This window comes from Bubalus bubalis, chromosome 13, assembly GCF_019923935.1.
Source record: "Bubalus bubalis isolate 160015118507 breed Murrah chromosome 13, NDDB_SH_1, whole genome shotgun sequence".
Lineage (NCBI taxonomy): Eukaryota > Metazoa > Chordata > Mammalia > Artiodactyla > Bovidae > Bubalus > Bubalus bubalis.
The window spans coordinates 14,144,512-14,167,624 of NC_059169.1; the positions used below are offsets into that span (position 1 = coordinate 14,144,512).

The 23,113-nt window shown below is 41.0% G+C and overlaps 1 protein-coding gene across 5 annotated transcripts in view; it reads left to right on the top strand.

Moving 5' to 3' along the window:
* DZIP1 (DAZ interacting zinc finger protein 1) overlaps positions 1-22,611 on the top strand; it is a 51,445-nt gene extending 28,834 nt beyond the window's left edge. For 4 of the 5 annotated variants that reach the window (XM_044927145.2, XM_044927146.2, XM_025262671.3 and 1 more), the window contains exons 15-23: positions 6,250-6,309; positions 10,455-10,597; positions 13,493-13,655; positions 13,946-14,075; positions 14,651-14,704; positions 16,334-16,530; positions 18,058-18,188; positions 19,357-19,534; positions 21,519-22,611. In XM_044927145.2, the coding sequence (XP_044783080.2) occupies positions 6,250-6,309; positions 10,455-10,597; positions 13,493-13,655; positions 13,946-14,075; positions 14,651-14,704; positions 16,334-16,530; positions 18,058-18,188; positions 19,357-19,534; positions 21,519-21,595 (1,133 nt within the window). In that variant the 3' untranslated portion in view covers positions 21,596-22,611. The remainder of the gene's footprint in view (positions 1-6,249; positions 6,310-10,454; positions 10,598-13,492; positions 13,656-13,945; positions 14,076-14,650; positions 14,705-16,333; positions 16,531-18,057; positions 18,189-19,356; positions 19,535-21,518) is intronic. The other variant, XM_044927148.2, reaches the window with a different exon arrangement.
* The last annotated feature ends 502 nt before the right edge of the window (positions 22,612-23,113 follow it).

Consider the following 23,113-nt stretch of genomic DNA (forward strand, 5'->3'; position numbering starts at 1 on the left):
GATGGCCTTTTGTAATTATTCTCTTTACTCACTGACTGATTCATGAAGTGTTTACTGGCCCTGATTTTTTTCCTAAGATCATTTCAGGGGGATTGGTTCCCTTGGGTGTGTGTTTGTAATATGTAATGCATAAATTCTTCACATATTGGATGTTATTATCTTCAAGTGTTTAGAACATGCAGGGTTTTTTTCCTTTGAACCAGTAACAGAGAGAAATATATGAATATATTCAATATGAATTATATATGAATATAGGAGGAAATCATTTCTAACAATTATTGTCTATTCATATTATTTATGTCGGGTTAATATCTCTCTGTTGCCTCCTTTTTTAGGGTTGATTTTTATAAGGCATTGCTGGCTATTTCTTTTTGTATATCAACATGTATTTTAGTTTCTTTTGTTTCCCCTTTGTTTTTGCTAGCTTCCTATCTGACATTATATGAGGGCCGTGTTTTCATTGTTTTATATTATTGGTGCCTGAGCAGGGACACGTATGGTAAGCATGGAATGCTATCTGGGGCTGATTCCAGGGTCCCAACAAGTCTGTCAGTTTTAGAGCATCGTGTTCCATGTGGATCCCACCCTGCCCAGGCTGGGGCTGCATGAATTAGCCATGCTCCCTTGCTGGCATCTGCTGTGATTGAAATGCTCATTTTAAATGCCAGCCTGGCATGAGGCCCACAGCCCTTGGATTGGGATCAAAGCTGATTTGTGAGCATCTCAATGGTTAGGAGTGAGGAGCCGGCTTGGCGGGGGCCCACTGCCCCCGCCCCCAGGCATGGCAGCTTCCCCAGGTGCTGGGGGTGGGGGGGGAAGGAGGTTGGAGAGGACAGGGAGGGTTGGTCACAGATTGCACAACATTAATTAGCCCAGCTTCCTCTCTGTCTTTCCTTTTGTTCTATCATAAACCTTGATGAGGTCCTTTACCATGAAAAATCTCATGATTACTCACCAGCTGAGGTTGGGTTCCCCGAGACACAGGCTGCGGGGTGGAGGTTTGCAGGTGAGATTTGGGCACTGCTCTCAGATGACACCCGTGAGAGAAGCAGGGTTGGGTGTTAAAGGGACATTGATCTCAGAGGCAGCTGCAGTAGAGGTCTCAGCAGGTCTGACTAGGGGTTTTAGAGCTGGGAGAGGCATTCTGGAGTTGTTCAGAGTCAAGGTGAACACTTATAAGATATGCGTTGCCCTAGGGAGAGGGGTACTAGCTGCTCCTCTCCGTGGAGACAGGCAGAAATTAGCAGCAAAAAGTGGCAGGAGAGCACTGGAAGTGAATTATTGGTGCCAATGAATTTGTTGACAGAGTGGGGAATGTGCAGAAGAGATTGGAGGGATGCTGGTTGAGGTTGCTTATGGCAACCACTGAGTGATGGACTGAAGCTGTTTGGGTCTTTCTTGTGGCATTTCATAGCTGCTGAATGTTCAGAGACTGAGCATGGCAGGATTGGAGAGCTGGGCTGTAGGAAGAATTCAAAGAATCTGAGCTGGGAGATCAGTTGGTGATGTTAGACATAGTCTGAGAGATTCCTAGTCTGTCCTTGAATGGTCTCCTCTCCTTTTTGACAGGCTTCCCAGGTGGCTCAGTGGTAGAGAATCTGCCTGCCAAGCTGGAGATGTGAGTTTAGTCCCTAGGTCAGGAAGATCCCCTGGAGAAGGAAATGGCAACCCACTCCAGTATTCTTGCCTGGAGAATCCCATGGACAGAGGAGCTTGGTGGGCTACTGTCTGTGGGGTTGCAGAGTCGGATACAACTGAGTAACTAAACAACAAGAGATTCCTTACCTAGGGATTGGGGTTACAGTGATGAAATGGGAGGGAGTGAACATAACAGCCGTTCTATGGGATTGGTGGAAAGGCTGTGCCAGTGATTGGGGAGCAAAGGAGAGAGAAAGGCCAGAACATGATGAGCTCAGGTTCTGGCTGGGCGATGTCTGGAAGACAAACCCCACGGGCATCAGTGGGAAGGCATTGGAGCTTCATGGCCAAGAGCCTGGAGTTTGGAAAGAGTCTGGATTCATGGTTGAGTCATGAGACCATGGACTTGGGTTTCCTTGTTTGCCAGATGGGGAGAAAAGTCTTGGCTACTCCACTGGGCTGTGGTCAGGGTGGATGAGGCAAGGCCTTTGGAGCAGAAGTCGCTGAGCATGCACGGGCTATATATTAGCTTCTAGGGTAGGGCGATGAAGTCCAACAAAGTCAGCCAGTGGAGAAAGGGCTGGGTGAAGAACTGGGGGTTTTTCTTCTGGAGGTAATGGTGGGAGACTGACATAAAGATTTTTCTGGAAGCCTCTGGGCATTTCAACTCTTACCCTGGAGGTCTCAGCTCAGGACAGAACCGGAGGCTGGACCTATGGCTTATAAAGCATGAGGATGGCAGGCCTTCCGTCCCAAATCTGGGACGTCAGCCTGCTTTCGGTGCTCTGGGATCTGGTCAACCTCACTTCCTCAGCCTTTATTATTGTAGGAGTCCAGATTCAGGAATCTGTCCTTCCCCTGCCTTCTGCACCACCGCAGGAAATGTCAGGTTTTGACCACTAATCCTGACTCAAGAGAGATAAATCATAGGATTATCCCTATAATATAATAAGTATGTATATTATGATATTGTAAGATTTTATAAAAGTTTTCCTCATAACTTTTATTTTTGTCTTTTTCAGAAATTACAATAAAATATAAACTGTGACTTAAAAAATGAAATTAGCTATCCTCTTAAATCTCTGTTTTCAGCAGTTCAAATTAGGAGAATACATGTGTAACCTTACTTTTTAAAAAATTTTTAAACTTTTTATTGAAGTATAGTTAACATATAACATTATATTATTTGCAGGTATACAATATAATGATTTGATATTTGTATATGTTGCAAAATAATCACCACATCTAGTTAACATCCACCACCACCCATAGTTACACATTTTTTTCCTCATCTGTATAACTTTAAAATCTTGATGCTGAATAATAAATTCAAAAGCACATTTGTGGTGTTCACCACTTGCGTTACAGGGTTCGAATCACATGCTCCTTTGTGGTGCGGCCATGTTTATGTTTCAGAATTAAGGTGGAATCCTATTTACTGATACATTGTGTGCTCACAGTTCATTTGAAAGTAGTTTAAAATGCATTTCTCCCATATAGTCAGTGTTAGAGATGTTGACTATATTGCTGAACTAGCTGTAAGAGCCTAGTTATAAACACTTAAATATAGCTATTGTATATATATGTGTGTGTGTGTGTATGTATATATATTTGTATATGCCCTGGAATGTGAAGTCAAGTGGGCCTTAGAAAGCATCACTATGAACAAAGCTAGTGGAGGTGATAGAATTCCAGTTGAGCTATTTCAAATCCTGAAAGATGATGCTGTGAAAGTGCTGCACTCAATATGCCAGCAAATTTGGAAAACTCAGCAGTTGCCACAGGACTGGAAAAGCTCAGTTTTCATTCCAATCCCAAAGAAAGGCAATGCCAAAGAATGCTCAAACTACTGCACAATTGCACTTATCTCACGCGCTAGTAAAGTAATGCTCAAAATTTTCCAAGCCAGGCTTCAGCAATACGTGAACCGTGAACTTCCAGATGTTCAAGCTGGTTTTAGAAAAGCCAGAGGAACCAGATACCAAATTGCCAACATCCGCTGGATCATGGAAAAAGCAAGACAGTTCCAGAAAACTATTTCTGCTTTATTGACTATGCCAAAGCCTTTGACTGTGTGGATCACAATAAACTGTGGAAAATTCTGAAAGAGATGGGAATACCAGACCACCTGACCTGCCTCTTGAGAAATCTGTATGCACGTCAGGAAGCAACAGTTAGAACTGGACATGGAACAACAGACTGGCTCCAAATAGGAAAAGGAGTACGTCAAGGCTGTATTTTGTCACCCTGCTTGTTTAACTTCTGTGCAGAGTACATCATGCGAAACGCTGGGCTGGAAGAAGCACAAGCTGGAATCAAGATTGCCGGGAGAAATATCAGTAACCTCAGATATGCAGATGATACCACCCTTATGGCAGAAAGTGAAGAGGAACTCAAAAGCCGCTTGATAAAAGTGAAAGAGGAGAGTGAAAAAGTTGGCTTAAAGCTCAACATTCAGAAAACGAAGATCATGGCATCTGGTCCATTCACTTCATGGGAAATAGATGGGGAAACAGTAGAAACAGTGTCAGACTTTGTTTTTCTGGGCTCCAAAATCATTGCAGATGGTGATTGCAGCCATGAAATTAAAAGATGCTTATTCCTTGAAAGAAAAGTTATGACCAACCTAGATAGCATATTAAAAAGCAGAGATATTACTTTGCCAGCAAAGGTCCGTCTAGTTAAGGCTATGGTTTTTCCAGTGGTCATGTATGGATGTGAGAGTTGGACTATAAAGAAAGCTGAGCACCGAAGAATTGATGCTTTTGAACTGTGGTGTTGGAGAAGACTCTTGAGTCCCTTGGACTGCAAGGAGATCCAACCAGTCCATCCTAAAGGAGACCAGTCCTGGGTGTTCATTGGAAGGACTGATGCTGAGGCTGAAACTCCAGTACTTTGGCCACCTTATGCGAAGAGTTGACTCATTGGAAAAGACCCTAATGTTGGGAGGGATTGGGGGCAGGAGGAGAAGGGGACGACAAAGGATGAGATGGCTGGATGGCATCACTAACTCAATGCCCATGAGTTTGGGTGAACTCCGGGAGTTGGTGATGGACAGGGAGGCCTGGCGTGCTGTGATTCATGGGGTCGCAAAGAGGTGGACACGGCTGAGCAACTGAAGTGAACTGAACTGAAGATAGAGTACCAGAAATACCCTTTAATAAATTAGAAGACCTTCAAAGTAGGAGGTAGTAAATCTGATATAATATATGCAAAGCACTTAGGTCTGTGCCTGGAAGCCCAGGGAGTAATCATTGGCCACTATTACCCTCCCCAGTCACCCACCCTGGGGTCTGGTGGTGGAATGAAATGGCTTCCGTTTGTGGGAGCAGGTGGACAGCTCTCTGTTCAGGCAACCTGTGTCAGCCTCCAGGCTGAAAATGAGTGAACCAGGCACCTCCTAAGCCAGACTTTTGGTTGTGTTTCCCTCTGTGCCTAAAGCCTGACTTCTGTGGTTAGTTAGACCTTCAGCCAACCCTGACCTCCTATTCCCTCTGCTGATAGATGGGGTTTGCTTTATTCATGCTGCCCTGTGTTTTCTTGTGTGTGCACGGTGACATTTCCCCGGGAAGTCACCCAGAGACTTCATCTCCCCCAGTCACTCTTCTGGGGTGGGATTGGGAAGAGCCCACCTTCGTCTGTCATCTGTTGATGACAGCTTTACCCTGTTGATTCTCTGGGAGCACGTGAAACATTGTTTAGGGACACAGAGGTGTATGATGAGAGTGGGTCTAAGTCCTCCTGCTGACCCCAAGAGACCTCTCCTTGACCTTCTACTATTCTGGTCCTTCTACTCGAAGGCCCTGGGGTGAACAAGAAGTGGGAACCCCAGGGCCTGGGAATTTTTTATGTTTTTATCTTTGGAAATTGAAATTATTTTGATAATTTTCTATTTAGCTATCTGATTAAGATATAAGGAAAAATATATATATGATAAAAGGAAAAATATAGATACAAGATATAAGGAAATATATATATGATATAAGAAAATATATATAAGATATGGGGAAATATATATATGATATAAGAAAAATATATCTGTGTCAAAAATATTTTTAGGGATAAGTGAAGAAGAACTTCCGCAGTTGTGTCCTTGTGCCTTAAAGAAATTATGTCTGGCACTAAGTTGATGAGCAAGAAATTTTAACCTAATTACTTAAAAATATAATTTCCTGAGAGTGAGTTAACAGAAAATACATAGAAAGGGCGGATACTGTGGAAAAGTAACCAGCTTTAACTGACTGCCTTGCCTTAATTTTTTTTTTTTTCCCATTTCAGGCCTGCTATTTCAGGCCTGGCTTCCCTGGTGGCTCAGACAGTAAAAGCATCTGCCTACAATGCGGGATACCCAGGTTCGATCCCTGGGTGGGGAAGATCCCTGGAGAAGGAAATGGCAACCCACTCCAGTATTCTTGCCTGGAAAATCCCATGGACGGAGGAGCCTGATAGGCTACAGTCCATGGGGTCGCAAAGACTTGGACATGACTGAGCGAGTTCACTTCACTTCACTTGAAGTACTATGGAACGATGTCTTTCAAAATTGTTTGAAAGGAACTAACTTTACTTTGCTGTTGTCCTGTCTGTACTATTCTTATTTTTCCTCATTAATAGAACAGGCATTCTCATCGCACATACTGGAACCAATAGAAGAACTTTCAGAGGAAGAAAAAGGTAACCATGAGCTTGATCAGGGTTTATATCTGCATCAATCACATTTAGATGCTAAAACCCAAGCTTTGAAAGTACTTGAGCTTTATTGTAGTGTATCAAAATTAGGAAGGCATTTAGGTTTGGGTTACATTTCCAGTCTGTCTGTAGTATTCTGGCATCCTGTTCCCATAATGTGCTGTTATAGTTCTGCCCTGCCTTACTGTTTTTTAGCATATGAGTAAGAATTTTCTGTGTCAGGGAACTTGAAAAAAAAATTTAAGCCATTATGTCAATGCCAAGATTTCCTGATCAGGTGACAGATTGACACAGTTGTGTGCCAGATTATATAAAAATTATTATATAAAAATATTCATACCACAGTAGTCATTTCTCATACCCTGAATCTACCAAATGAATAAGTAAAGTGCCCATTTCAAAAATTGTTTTTAATAGCAAGGAAGGCATAATATCTAAGCTCTGAATGTGGAATATTTACATACAGAATATCTCAATGGCAGAATTTGAGAGCTGTTATAGGTTTGGGGAGTTAATTAAAGTTACTACTGCTTCCTCATTTTATTTGGCAGTAATAATAAAAATTATTTCCTATCAACTAATTTTTAAAGTTTGTGAACGCTTATTTACATTATTAATAGTATTTTCTAATGACTTAGAGATCCTAAAACAATTATATTTGGATCAGTTTATCATAATTTTCTCCTTAGTAATGCTTTACCATATTTTACTTCTTTAGGAGAAAGCAAATTGTTAATATTTATATGGGCTGTGGTTGTATCATTTTTGTTAGGAAGAAAAGTAAAATTATACATTCTAATATGTAAATTCTTAATGTTATAACTTCTGTGTTCTCTAGACTTGTCCCAATTTTTTTTTTTTTGTATAAGGATACAGATAGAGAAGGGACTAAATCATGCATACCTGTAACATCTGCATGATGTATTTTTTCATTTTACCTGCATATAACATGCTTGCTCTTTCATAAGTATCGTTTATTGATGTCCGGAACACAAGATCCCTTATTCTTGGAAGAATCCCAATGAAATATGTCAGGAGGTTCATAGATAGGGTCCAGAATTTTGAAACTAGTGTCTCCAATTACATAGTTCGTACTATTTAAAATGAGTCAGCCAGGTTCCAAGAGGAATCCTGGTTTGTCCATCATCACCATTTCAGTTCCAAGTTTCACCCACTGCATCTTCTGCCTGGGCTTCTTTTAGGTTTCTTGTACTCAGACAATGTAAGGTTTGCGTTGCTGATGGCAAACACCATCATTGGCTGTTGCCACACTTAGGGAGACGAGTTGGGAAACTCATCTTTGCCGCCCACCATGTGTCCAGACACAGCTCTAGTGGAGATGGGTGAGTGCTGAAGACCACTGGGATCAACTGAGTCCCAGCGCTCTGTTACAGAAACCAGTGACTGCATCTTTCTAGTGCCTCCGTGGAGCCAGCCGGCTAGCAGCAGACTAATTGCCATCAATAAATTCCTCAGCTTGTACTAACATTTGCAGACAAATGCTTGTGCGGCTGAATTTTGGCAATGATTTGCAAAAACACTACAGCTTTTTACCAAGAGTTAACTCATCCTTTGAGGCAGACTTGATCTCACTTCCGTTGAAAGTTAGAATGTGAGGGCCAGGAGGGATCTCAGGGGTTATTTTATTTTTCAGAAACATGAAACACAAGGGGATTAGGAGCTTGCTCCAGGTCATTGAGTTTAATTAGTGACAGTGGCTGGGACTAACGTCCAGGTTTTCTGTTTTCCATGGTTTAATGCAAAGAACAAAGTGATGGAGGAAGGCAAACAGGTCCAGCCTTTGCAGGACTGGATGGGTGGCCTTTGGGGAATTCTCTACCTCTCTGGTTTTAAAGTCCTGTGAATAATGAGGAAATTGAGTAGACGATCAAGTCCCTTCCAACTCAGAAATTCTGTTGTGTTGCTTTTTGTTTTGTTTAACTACTTGCTTTACGCTACAATTATTTGCTTACCATGAATGGTATGGTGTGTTAATGAGTCTGATATAACTGATTACATGTATGGGCTATTATGTGTTAGCCTGGCCATCTGCTTGGACATGCTTTACGTTTTTTATTTAGAGGAAATGCAGATTTCTAGAATAGTTTGTCTTGATCTTGGTGAGACAATATGTGCTTTACCTAAAATCTTCAGTTCTGATCGTCTTTCAAGTCATTCATTTCACCTTTACAGAAAAGGTTTATCTTTATTATCTTTTCCTGTCTATTCTACTTTCTTTGTCTTGCTTCTGTCTTGCCAGCCCCAGGCTCATAAGACTTCTTCGTATAAAAGTTTTTCTAATTATTCACAAATGACTTTCCAAAGTGAGCACCCACTTATGAAGGAATTTAAGGACAGAGGGAAATGTCCCATCATTTGGGGGAACTTAGGCATCAAAATGAACTTGCCATCAGGGCTGAAGGTGAACTTGGACCAGCCAGCAAATGAATTCAGTTACCTCTATCAACAGCCTTGCAACTCTTCTAGACTGTGGCCAGTCTGTTCCGGGTGTCACGTGACCCCTGCTTGTGGCCCCATATCCCGTAGCCTCTCTTCGGACTGGGCTTCTGTGTTGTTTCCTTTATATCTGAGGTGCTGGCCAAAGAATTGTCTTTGCCTAATTGAGACAGGAGGTACATCTAATTCAACAGTATCTCTATGACTTCCAGGCTCTCTCTTGGTACTTTTTACTTTCAGCCCTAGACAGTTGCAGACTTGATGACCAACCAGCAGCCAAAGTCAGTGACAGCCATGTCTGAGGCCAAGCCCTCTAGGTTTTGATGGACTCAGTTCCTAGGGCAGAAGTTCTTTTTTTTTTTTTTTTTTTTTTGTAGTTTTAGAATATTGGGAAAACAGCAGCATAAATGCTGAGAACATAAAATTTAAGATTACGTCTGACTTTTATCCATATAGACTCATATAAAATTTCATAATTTTGATTTAGCAAGCCACGGTAGCGAAGTGTAGAAAAGCATCATTATGCAGGTTTTTCCCTTCTATATAATGGACCAATAATAATGTGGCTAATTTTGCCTGAAATTTTTTAACATTGGACAGAAATATTCTTTACTGTTGGAATTGAACTAGTGTTTAGAAAGCATCTTAACCAAAAGGCATGTTGTTAAGATGTTCTGCAAATCCACATGCCATGGGAACCTAAAAGTCCCATCTGCTGAGGCAGGTGAGACCTTGAAAGGGTGGAGTCTCTGTGGGGACCTGCAGCCCCAGACCTGGGCAGTGGCATTTGGTGCCACTTTCTTTGGGTGAAATGCTTTTGTTAGGAGAACAGGCTTCAGAGTGACGATAGTACCATCATCACCTTCTCCAGATCTGCCTGTGGTGTTCACTAAGGGTCTGAACTGCCCAGCACTGAGACTGTTTCCTAAGCCTTCATTTTCCTTTGACATAAGCACTCGGTTGTTCAAGGTCATACAGTCCTGCCCCTTTCTCCAAACCTTCTTAAACTTAAGACATTTTTTTTCTGGAAGGAAATAAAAGGAATAAGGAAGGACACATTAAGAGACTCTGTCCTGTTATTTTTTGTTTCAAACTTTAGGTTGTTTTAAGCAAAATTTACTTTTCCTAAGACTTTTGTTAATTTCTTTTTCATTTTGGTAAGTATTTTGAGAGAGATCATAATCTTCACATTTTGAAATTTTATGTGAACTTAACATTAAGTTTTATTACATAAAACTTAATCATTTAAAAGAAATAAGGCTTTTTTCTTCATTAAATGATACCTAAATTCTAACTGGATTTAGGAGGGATGATTTCTTTAGGAAGTAGTAAAAATAATTTTAGGATAAAACGTTAAACTTAAAAAATTTTTTTTTCCATTTTGCTTCTCTAGAGACTTATTTCTCACATTACTACTTATCTAGCTATAATTTGGTTGAGTAATCAAGAAAAAGTCTTTGAAGATCCTGATGTTTTGAAGAAGGCTTAAGATAATTTTAACAGCTATAATACTTACAGATTATATATTGTGCTGAATGACTAAAATATTCAAAGACTTGAAAACATTATAAATGCTTGCTTGCTGTTTAGAAGTTGTGTTTTGCCATTTTCTGCTTAGAGGTTTGATACATTTGTTTAATTCCTTTTAACACATTATAAACACCTTATTTTAGGAAGAGAAAATGAACAGAAATTAAATGACAACAAGATACATATAAGGAAAACTTTGAAGAATAACCCTTCCCTCACTAAGGAAATAAGAACCGTCTTGGAGCAGAGTTTGGTGGAGAAACTGGAAACCTTGGGAATTAATGCAGTAAGTTCACCCACTTTGGGAATATTTACTGGTTTAGTTTTATTTTGTTTTCTAAATAATCAATGATTAGAGAAGAGGAGGTGGCATGTCAGTTCTGTTACATTTGGAGACCAGAGCCTAATGCAACATGATTCATTAAACCCTTTGCTGGCATTCACTGTGTGCCTGACACCTTTCAGAGAGCTTTCCTAGTGTTAACTCATTTAAACCTAGAGATTGATCTCTGAGGTAAGCGGCAGTCAGTTCTTCTGCATTTTGCAGAGGTGAAAGTCATTGATTCAGGTCACACATTAGTGATGAAGGAGCCAGGATTTGCCTCTAGGCAGTTGCAGAGCTGCTTACATTCTGATGTTAGCTCCAAACTACGTCTATTACAAAATCAGCAGCACTTATTAAATGAATGGGTGAATGAATTGTATTTCATGGTGTTGCCAGATTGAATGGTTGCATACATAAAACACACAAACTTAATTGAACAATTTACATATTCCTGTTTCTGTGTATGAGTATACATATTACATATGCATGTGTGAATGTGTAATGCAAAAGTATGCATGCATGTGTGGGTGGTTTATGCAGTTGTGTGCACATGGACACGTGTGCATTGTGTACATGCACTGCGTGCATGTTTATGTGTGCAGATGCACGTGCTGTGTTTGTGTATGTTGATCTGTGTGTATATATTGTGTATTCATGTGTATATAGGTGCATGAATCTGTATGCATACATGTGTATATGTGTATCTACACATGTGCATACATTTGTGTGTATCAAATGTATGTGTGTATACAAAGATGTGAATATTCAGATTTGTATGTCTGTATGTGGGGTGTGTGTGTATGATCTGTAACTACCACCCAGGTCAAGAAATCCTTCATTTCCAATATCCTAGAAGACTCTGGCTTTCCTAAGTCAATATTGCTCCATACTCCCCAACCAGAGGCAATGGCTATTTAGATTTAGTTTTGTTTGTTCTTAAACCTAATATGAGTGGAATCCTACACCGTGTAGTATTTGTGTCATTTGTTTTGCTTATGATTTTTCTTTAAGATTCATTCATATTATTTCATTTTACATAGTTTGTACTATAATATTGTGGTGTATAAATACACTACATTTTATCTGTTCTCCTGTTGAGGGCCATTTGGATTTCCAGTTTGGGGCTTTTGGGCTTTACATTCTTGTACTGTCTTTTGGTGGACATGGACATTCCTTTCTCTTGGATGTATATCTAGGATTGCAATTTCTAGTTTTAGTAGGTGTAGCCAAATAATTTTCCAAAGTGTAAACACTGACATATCCCTATGAGTGTGTGAGAGCTCCTGTTGTAGCTGCATATGGTTTTGGGGTTATATGTTTTATTTGGGACATGTACTTTTATCCTGTAAGTATAAAAACACCTTTTTTAATGTAATGCATAGTTTTTTGTTTACTTTTTTGTCTATCTGGGCTTTAACAATTAAGTTTGGAAACACTGAGTTGGGGATCTAAACTTATTTCCAGTTGGATCTGTTGTTTCAATATCTTTTGTTGAATAACCCACCCTTTCTTTGTTTGTTTGAAATAGCAGTCATAAAGGACATCTTTATATACATTTGGATTTATTTTTGGATGTTCAATGATTTTATCCTTTCAATTTTTTGGTATTTGTTTGCTAACACCATACTGGTTTAATTTTAGTAACTTTGTCCTGTATTTTAGTATCTGTTATAGGCCATGCCTTTTTATTACTCTTATTTCAAAAATTTCTTGGCAGTTCTTTCATATTTTGTTTTCCAGTGAACTTTAGAAACAGCTGCTGCAGTTCCAAAACAATCCTTGCTGATATTCTGATTGGAATTGCTTTAAATGTTGTGTATTATTTAGGAAGAATTGACATTTGTACAGAATTGTGTCTTTGCATCCAGCATCAGGGTATAGGAAGACAGGCGCTGAACACTGCTCACACAAACAGCTGGTAGATCCATAATGATTATAGGATGTGAAATGAAGGAAAAGTAGAAGGGATTGAATAATTGAGGTCAGAGAAACTGCTTGGAGGTGGCAGTCGATCTGATGATGGAGATTACTGCCCTGGGCAGCTGGATGGGTGGTGGGGCCACTTCCTGGAATGAGGAAGACTGAGGGAAAGGTGGGGGAGGAGATGGGAGTGTGTGTGTGACACTGATGTTGAATAAATGAATAAATCACTCTTTAACTGATTTTCATCTTAGAACCTTTCAAATCCTGAAGAATTTTCTCAAGTCACCTCTTAAATTATGGCATTTTCATAATTGAAAGCCTGATGATTTTTCTCTTACCTGTGGCATAACTAGCCTTGAAGTTTTTCATTGTGGCATCAGTCTCCTTTTCTGCTCTCCTCACCTGTTCCTTTGTAGCATTAACCCCTGGATACCTTGACTGGTACTGCCTCATTGCCTGCCTTCCCCACAAGGTGCCCCCATCTGATCCCACCCTTCTTTTTACTTGGTTCATGCACCCATCCTTCAGGGCACAGCCCAGCCTCCGCCTTAAGCCTTCTTGGGCCACTGAGCCCTCTGATGGCCTGAATCTCCGAATTCCTCCAGCCCTTGTAGACTCATTCAGTCTTTATCACACATCTTGCATTGTTGGTTAATCAGTCATAATCAGTCACTCACATGCCTTCCATGCATTCAGTCCTGATCCCAAATGCACAGTATCCCTAACCAGCCATGTATAATCTTACATGCTCCTTATGTGTCCCGTTGCACCTTGAACTCCTTTTGGGGCTGGGACCGTGTATTATATGTCAGGGTATCCCCATCTTACATGCAGCAGTAAGGACAAAAGATTGGCACGGTTAATGCAGACAGACATCCATGAAATGAAAAACATCAAAGGATAATTGATGAACTTAATGTTTTGTTCCTTCAGGATATACGTGGTATTCCAAGCGATCACTTGAATAGAGTGCTAAGAACTGTGGAATCAACAAGACATGAGCGAGAAAGACAAATACCCAACATTCAGCAAATTCGAGAATTCCTTGAACATCAGGTCAGCTGTAAAATTGAAGAGAGAACGCTGCTTTCCACAGGTAAGCCTGGCACCCACTGCCATTTCATGTCTGCGGAAGTATTAATAGAGCAACTGTTTTGTGATTTTATATGTTTCACAAACCTTGGCACTTAATTGGCAACTCTGTTACTGCTTGAACCATTAAATGTTGCATTTTAGATTGTATTTTTACAATTAAAAACCTCCTGTAGTGTGGACTCTAGACCCTTGAGATGGGCTTGTTTGTTTCAGTGCCAATGTAGACAATATTGTAGCATTTTCTTCTGCTTTTCATGCAGTGGAGACTCACAAATGACACTACTATTCCAGACAGGTATGGTGCTTCTCAGATGGACACCCTTTCAGCTGGAGAACTACCCAAAGCAATTCACCTTCCTCCCAAAAGCAGACAGCTGATTAGACAAAGACCTGTTTTTTCTGATAGAACATCTGTTCCAAAGTGAGTATTTTCAACTCTATTTTTTTTTTTTAATATTTGTCTCAGCTTGGGCTGCTATAACAGAATACCATTGACTAGGTGGCTTAAACAACAGAAATATATTTTCTAACACTTCTGGAGGGTGGAAGTCTGAGATCAGGGTGCCAGCCAACATAGTCAGGTTCTGGGAGGCTTCTCTCCCAGGACTCACAGATGGCCAGCTTCTTACTGTGTCCTCATATGCCAAGGAGAACAAGAGAGCCTTGGTCTCTCTTCCTTTACTTCTGGGGGCACTAATTCCTTTCAGTGTGGGCCACATCCTCATGACCTCATCTAAACCAAATCACCCCATCTCCAGATACCATCACACTGAGGGCTAGGGCTTCAACACAGGAATATTAGGGGGCCACAAACATTCACCCCACAGCAATGTATGACCCAACAGAGAATCACACTTGGAATGCCTACCCTTCTCTCAGTTCGGGGAGACTCATAACTGCTCACCCTCTAATAAACCAAAAATCACCAATTCCATAGAACTCTATTTTAAATTACATCATTTGCTCATGCTGGAAATATTTTTCTCTTGCTTTTAGAGTTAAGAAAAATGCCACAGAAGATCATTTTCCCAGGAGGTCTTCCACTATTGCGTGAGTACCGAGGGAGCAGGGCAAGGTGGTTTTTAAAAGTTCTTTTCACTGAACATTCCTTTCACTGTAAATTAGTATGTTCATTGTGGTTCGCTAGAACCATAATTATTACATATCATATTTAATCTGTGATTCCTTTGTTACACCTTCATTTCTTTATCCTAAGTCAGTAGCACTTGTGGCCTCCCCGACAAGTGGGACCACACCTGAGTCATGTTTGTTATTCCCCACCCCCACCCCTGCCTAGTGTAGTAATTTTCGATAAGCATGATAAATTAAATGTGTGATGTTGCTTGTTACTGGCTGGATCCATGATGGTGTATCTGGATAGAATTTTAGTGTTCCAGCTTCTTGTGGAAGTTGCTAACGGCCTTAGACCTTACTCTCTTAGGCTCGGTTAGGATACTGAGAACCGTATCTCAGTCATTCCTTAACTGTGTGACACTGATTCAGGTGATTCCCTGTTTTAAGCCTCAGTTGTTCTATCTGTAAGATGGGATGATGCTTCCTCTTTCACAGGATAGTTCTACAAATTAAAATGAGAACATATGAAAAGGACTTAGCCTCAGTGCTTGGCACTTGTGGGTACTCAGTAAGTTGTAGGTATATCATTGTTAATAATTATGAGTAAAACTAATTTTATGATAACTGAATTCCATAGTAGAGAGACTAAATATAATAAAGACACTATCAATGATAACTCACCCTTTAGAAGCACTTATCATGTAATAATCTCATGGGAAGAGCTTTATTTCATGGGATGTAGTGTAACTGAACATGGTGTGGAAATTTAGGTGCTCGGTGAATATTTTTTAAATGAATGGATACTGCTCTGAATTTGTTTCACTTTAAAATGGGGTGACGATTTACATGATATTACAAATGAGTGTGTGTATTCATATAAAAGTACTTGAGGGTACAGTATAAAGATAAGCTATAAGTAATGCAGGCATGCATGCCTGTGCGTGTCCTCAGTCGTGTGGACTCTTTGCAAATGACACTATTTTAAAAGACAGCATAGTTTTATCCCAGAAATATTTTTTTCCACTCTAAAATGTTTCTTAGGTGTGTAAAAACTAATATTAAAAAAATACAAAATTTGAGTTTAGAGGAGTAATGTCCTAACTTCAGTCCACTTTGGTAAATAGGCCATGTGGCAGATGTAAATTTGAAATGACCAGTCCGCCTTTTGCATAATAAGTCCTCGGCATGGCTGCCATCTTGTTCTGTGCCCACGCAGGCGTTTGTTAGGCTCTCTTGAGAAAGTTCCGACCTCTTTAAGGGGCATGCTGCTGCTGCTGCTGCTAAGTCACGTCAGTCGTGTCTGACTCTGTGCAATCCCATAGACGGCAGCCCACCAGGCTCCCCCGTCCCTGGGATTCTCCAGGCAAGAACACTGGAGTGGGTTGCCATTTCCTTCTCCAATGCATGAAAGTGCAAAGTGAAAGTGAAGTCGCTCAGTCGTGTCCGACTCTTCGCGACCCCATGGACTGCAGCCCACCAGGCTCCTCTGTCCGTGGGATTTCCCAGGCAAGAGTACTGGAGTGGGTTGCCATTGCCTTCTCCATATTGTCTGTAAATCCCGAAACACGGAAACAGCGCCCCCTGTTTGGGCTTTGATTTGTTTAGGACTCCTCCCTTCAGTTCCGAGGAGGAGCTGGATGCTGACGACCTCGTCCAGGCGTTCACCTCCCCAGATGTACTTCCTGTGCTGTCGTCTAAAAGCAACAAGAGTAGTTTCGGAAAGAGCACCGTCGTCAAAAGCGACACTGACTGGACCGAGGGAAGTGAAATTGAGGACTCTGATATTTCCCCCAAACCCACAGGTAAGCTTTCCTTTACTGAAAATCCATCTGGAAATTTTGATTTTAGGACAGTGGTTATCAACCACAGTGCTTCTGTGGACAGTGGTTCTCAGCTCTCCATACTGGGCATCTGAGCTGAGAAAGTTCTCGAGGAAATGATGTGACCGTAAAATGAAAGTGCTAGTCCCTCAGTCGTGTCCGACTCTGCGACCCCACGGACTGTAGGCTGCCAGGCTCCTCTGTCCTTGAAATTCTCCAGGCAAGAATACTGGAGTGAATAGTCATTGGCTTCTCAAGGGGATCTTCCCAACCCAGGGATCCAACTCGGGTCTACTGCATTGCAGGCAGATTCTTTACAATCAGAGCCACCAGGAAAGAAAGTATGGGGTTAATCTAAAAATTGTTGATGCCTGAGGAGAAATGGAAGGGACTTAGCAAGTAGTTGATGTTTAGGTGGAAGGAGAGGAAGGGGTTGGGGATGTCTGGGTGTATTAGTAACAAACTCAAGGGTTGCTGTAATGAAGTACACGGTGTGGCTTAAACCACAGAATCTGCCTCATAGGAGCTGGAAGACCACAATCAAGATGGCAAGGTTGGTTTCTTCTGAGAGCTATGAGGAGAGGACCTGCTCCGAGTCTCTGTCCTTGGCTTGTAGATGGCTGTCTCCTCCCTATGTCTCCTAACATTGACTTTCTCTGTGGGTGTCTCTGTGTCCAAATTTCCCTCTCTTGTCCAAGGACACCAGTTGTGTTAGATTAGGGTCCTCCTTAATGACCTCACCTTAACCTAATTACCTCTTTAAAGGTCCTATCTCCAAATAAGGTCACCTTCTGAGGTAATGGGGGTTAGGACGTCAACGTACGCATTTGGGACACAATTCAACCCCTAATACTGTGTGTCCTTGAAAATAACTGTTCTAACACACCATGCTGCCTTTTGGAAACGGGGCGATTCTAAAGGAATGTGAGGTCCAAGTTGGTGATTGCTGATAATTTGCCAAGGAGAAGAGGCAAAAGGGTCATTAAAAAAAAAAAAAAGAAAGAAACTCTGTTTAATGCAACTTAAAAATTCTATATTTTAAACATATCAGATGTAATTAGTTTATTGTATAGAATTTGTATATACCATGTATTTTTAAAATCATGTAAAATATAACTTTTAAAATAATTGTTTTTGAAAATACCATATGAATATCCATTCACACAGGCTGCCTCACTGAAATTAAAGTTTCTGATCATGAGTCTGAATGACATCCTTTTTTGATTTAAACTAAAAATTTTATTCTTCTAGTCTAGAGGATCATGATTTTTTAAAAGGCATTATCTGTGATGCTTGGACTCTCCCTGGAGAAGGAAATGGCAACCCACTTCAGTATTCTTGCCTGGAAAATCCCATGGACGGAGGAGCCTGGCAGGCTACAGTCCATGGGGTCACACGGAGTTGGACACAACTGAGCAACTAACACACAGACTCTCTCACATTGTAAGATTATTTTGGAACTGAAGACTTAATTTTTAAAACATTACCTGTTTTCTGTGGGTCCTATAGGAACCTCCATTAAAACATTAACTGGAAAAGTTGAAAAGACGGTTTCAAATCACAGAAATATGAATAAGCCAGTTGGTGGAATTAATGTTGCTGACGCATTCATCAAAAAAGAACTAAAAGAAGATCTAAAGGTGAAATCACTTTTACTTGTTAAACATACACAAATTCATCTTTTAATGAATATATCATAATAATTGTATTTTGTAGTGAAATGTAAAACAAATACAATTATTTAGTACAGTAGAGATTTTTACTTTATCTTGTTTTCAGTATTGCATTTCCATAGGGAATCAAAGATACTGAAAGGATAACTGGTAATAATACATCTTACGCTTATCAGGTTTTACAGGTTTTCAGAATCCTGTCATGTGTATTATTTGACACTGGTAGATATTAGGTAGTTTGTTCACAGAAACTTGTGACTGAATAGAATCTGGGCTTTCAGATCTGAGTCCAGGAACCTTTTTGCTACCAAGACATGACCTGAAAGGGAAATAGGGACTTTTTAGAGTTTACCCCCACTTGGCAGCTGGAGTCCATAAGACATGCTTTAGAGAGACTGTGACCCGAGTGGAGGACAAAGCCGAACTCTCCTCCCTGAGACTTCAGGAACACTCCAAGGTCTGGCACCAGGCCCCGGAAGTGCTCCTGTGGATGGAGACCTGGGTGGGCTTCTCTGTGTTGACCGGGTCTTCCAGTAGTAGTTGCTCTGTCTTTTTCACTTACATTAGATTTAATTCTTCCCCTGCTCATCTGTGGAATCCAGAGCATTCTGTCCAACTACTTTCATAAGTTAGTGCCATTTGTGTTACCCAAGCCCAAAATGACAAAAAGTCACATCAGTCAAGAGCCACTGTGTCTTCCTTAGAAGGTGCACTGGAGATATACACAGTCCTTCCCATCGGGGCTGCTTTTGCAGGGCCCTTGTGTGACGTCTCCTGCAGTTAAATGTCTTAGCATCACAGAACTAAGAGCCCCAGAGCTGGTCTGACTGCTCCTTGCGGAGCATCCTGACTTGACTTTACAACGTAGTTTCTGGAATTTTCTAAATTCATGATTGCTGCATAGGAAACATACATTTCCATGGCAAAACACAAAAAGATGTGGTTCCCTCTGCTTTCGAAGCACAGATTTCCAAACCCATTTCATCGCCCTCGGAGATGACCAGATGAGAGACCCTCTGAGGCTCCCAACTTCTTACCATTTAGCGTCAGTGGCCCAGTCTGTTTGAGCGGCTCTAACACACACAGTTTCTTTAGGGAACATTCATTTTTCTCTGCTTTTTTTTTTTTTTTTTAGTGTACAGATGTGGACGATGATGACTGGGACATATCATCCTTAGAGGAAGACAGATCTATAGGGAGAAAAGCTGGGCGAGAACAGAAGGAACCTCCTCCACCTGTGAAGAATGAGTCAAATTCTACTCAAGTGCCAAATGCCTGGGGTGCAGCTAACCCGAAAGGACCAAAGGGAGAAGGTTTGCAGTTTTGGTGTCTACGGGAAGCCTTTATAAATACCAGACTACCCTAATGGGCTTCCCTGGTGGCTCAGCGGAAAAGAATCTGCCTGCCAAGCAGGAGATGTGGGTTTGATCCCTGTGTCAGAAATATCCCCTGGAGAAGGAAATAGCAACTCACTCCAGTATTTTTGCCTGGGAAATACCATGGACAGAGGAGCCTGGCAGGCTACAGTCCATGGGGTCACAAAAACGTTGGAGACGACTGAGCGATGTAAAAAACATTATTTTAATAAGGACTGAATGTGAACAACTTACTGATTTAGTATCTATTTACTAATTTTCTAAATTTTAATTTCAGTTTCTAATCTTTTGTCTTTAAAATTTTTAAATATCTATTTTTGAAAGTGCCCCTACAAATACTCTTCACGTAGATGCCTCCTAGAAATTTACATTTCTGATACATACCTAAATGAGGCCACTTTTTTCATGACTATCTTCCTGTATTCATCTATGTGTTAAATATTGTTATTTTCTTCCAAGGAAGCTTCTTCTTGGAACATTGTAGCCAGTGGAATGAAGAACCAGGGAAACTGTTTACTGCCATTGATCCTATCCACCCAGGCTAGAGTCTGGATAATAAGTCCACTCACTTAACCACTCAACACATTTAATCTTTAAAATCAGAAAATATAATTTGTATTTTTTTAAATCAGAGAAGTTCTTTTCCATGTCCCCCCAACCCCCCCTGCCCCCTACATACCCACAGTGCCTCCTCCCAGCCATCCTTACATCCCTGCAAGTAACCGGCTCAGACTTGTTTCTGCTGCTGCTGCTGCTAAGTTGCTTCAGTCGTGTCCGACTCTGTGCAACCCCAGAGATGGCAGCCCACCAGGGTGCCCCATCCCTGGGATTCTCCAGGCAAGAACACTGGAGTGGGTTGCCATTGCCTTCTCCAATGCATGAAAGTGAAAAGTGAAAGTGAAGTCGCTCAGTCGTGTCCGACTCTTAGCGACCCCATGGACTGCAGCCCACCAGGCTCCTCCGTCCATGGGATTTTCCAGGCAAGAGTACTGGAGTGGGTTGCCATTGCCTTCTCCGAGACTTGCTTCTAGACTTAACGATTTTAGACGTGAACTTTCTAGGTGCTGATAAGACAGATGAGGATTTGGCTCCTTCTCCACTGCCTGCACCTCTCATGCCCCCTCTTCGGTACTTTCGTTCCCCCCATCTATAATTTTAAATGAATACATGCACATCTCTTGGTCTGTTGATAGCAGGATCTTGTAGCCCGCCCCCCGCATTTCTAAGATGAACCATTGCTGCCTCTGTCTTCACTTGATCTCTTCTCTCCACCAGTGTGTCATGTGTTAACACTGACCTGTTCTGTCACCATCATAATTTTTTGTGCTATGTCTCAGCATCCATCCTCATCATTGAAAAAGCAAAAGACGCGTTTACGCTACAGTGACTGTGGAAGGACACGGGACACTCGGGACACTCAGAATGCGCTGAGCACATTTCCTCCGTGCCATGACCCCACGCCCCTCAAAGAAAACATCCCTACTTACGCTCAAGTGGAATTCTCTGTACTCTGTTTCAGTGGCTCAAGGCACTTGTGATCTAACTTCACCTTTAAGCTCATCTATACTAGAGAACCTATTTGTAGCCTTTAGTCTCTCCCTGGCTTGTTAATTTTATTCTCCTCTCTTAATGGCTGCCCGCCTCCAGGCACTGTGCTGAATGCCAGGAGGTGGGGGCTGGGTGGAAGCTTTGCTACGAGGGCCCCGTGAGGCTGACTTAGAGATATGGCCGTCCCGCGGTGGTGGGATGGTCCGCAGAGTCCTGCCCCAGCCTGTGGGAGCTGGGGGTGGGGTTGGCAAGCTGACTCAGGCCTGAGTGACGAATTACAGTGTGAAGTTATGGAGCTTTTACTGGCTGGACAATGTGCTCGTTTAATCACTGGGGCCTCCTCTCCCTCCCTCCCTCCCTGTCTCCCATACAGGACCTCAGGATGAGTCCAGTACACTGAAAAGCAGCTTGGTAACCGTGACTGAATGGAGTGACTCTTCAGACGTGTAACTGTCACCCTGTGCGTCAGGAGGTCCGTCCAGACTTCAGCAGTATTTGGTATCGTGGTATTTCAGCACTGCCTACACATAACTATAATTGTCCTGCCTGACAGTATCTCCTGCAATAACAAGGAAACCGGCTCTCAGAGAACAAGAGTCTCTTTAATGGCACCTAATGCACTGTTAAAAAAAAAATAACACACAAATTGTCAACAGTATTTTGAAGCATATAAAGGTGTTTAAGAATGCTGCTGCTGCTTAAAAATCATGTGTCACTGAAGTCATAAAAAGTTTTTTCTTCAGAACAGTGCTCTAGTGTTTAGGTGTATTTTTTTCAACTAATTTTTAAGTGAATTTTTTTTTAAACTAATAGCAGGTTTTAGTTTGCATTTAAACTTTTAAAAAAAAAATATTTCTTATGTACATTGTCATGTTGGAAGTGTTTCACTATAAAGTTCTGTTAGTATCCTTAAAATGGAATTGGTGGAAATCAGTGAAATTTTAAGAGTAGACAGCTTATGTTTCATCTAGAAGGAAGTTTAGAGTTAATAAGAATATAGTTTGCCCATATTAACTACATTTTCCAGAAGTACTTTTACCATATGCAGCTTTTGGCCTCTGTAAGCATGTTTTAGAACTTAAAATACTATTTCTGCAGCATACCCTTAACCTTGGATATTTTATGACTAAAATGTAGCCATTTTAAATATCAGTTAATTTATCAGACTATGAATAGAATAGATTGAGTCAATCCTGAATTCATATGTGTCTGTAGTTTTTTTTCTTTTTTACTTTTTTAAAATGCCCTTTCCGCATTAGAAAATACCTCAAAACTAGTTATATTCTTAACAGTGACATTATCGATAGTCAACACATTCCTAGAAACTGTTTTTTGCCTTTTTTTATACTTCGTGGTACTATCTGTACTTCTTTTTCCCCCCAAAAGTAATATTTTAACTAAATGGTCTGTTGGGATTTGGACCTCTCTTTGTTTTGTCAGCCTTTCAAGTAAAACCCTCAATGACACCCGTGTGACTGTGGCTGAGTTATTAGAGCTGATTTCAAGTTAAACTCATCTCATTCAAGGATTTAAGGTTGCCTTGGTAGCTATGCCATGTAACATGCTGATCTAAAAGAGCAATTTTTTCTTTTATCTGTTTCTGCCCTACCAGGGTCCTTTTTACTTGTGGGCCACTTACCTTTTTAAAAACTTCCCACTAAGGCCATTTAATGCAAATATACCTGCTTTAAATGTCAGTTTCTAAAAGCTCAAATAAACCCTGAATCAAATCTTCACTGTAGTAAGACACAGATAAGCAACCTACAACGATGCCTAAGAAGGCACGTGGGCTCCTGTGTTCACTCACTCACCCATTTAGATCTGTTGAGCTCCTTGTTCTGTTTTAATGTACATTATTAGTTCATTTGATGAGAACAACTTTGAGACATATTATTTTAATCTTCTTAAAGATGTGAGAAACTAAGCTATACAATAACTTGCCAAAAGCCATATGACTAGAAAAATGAC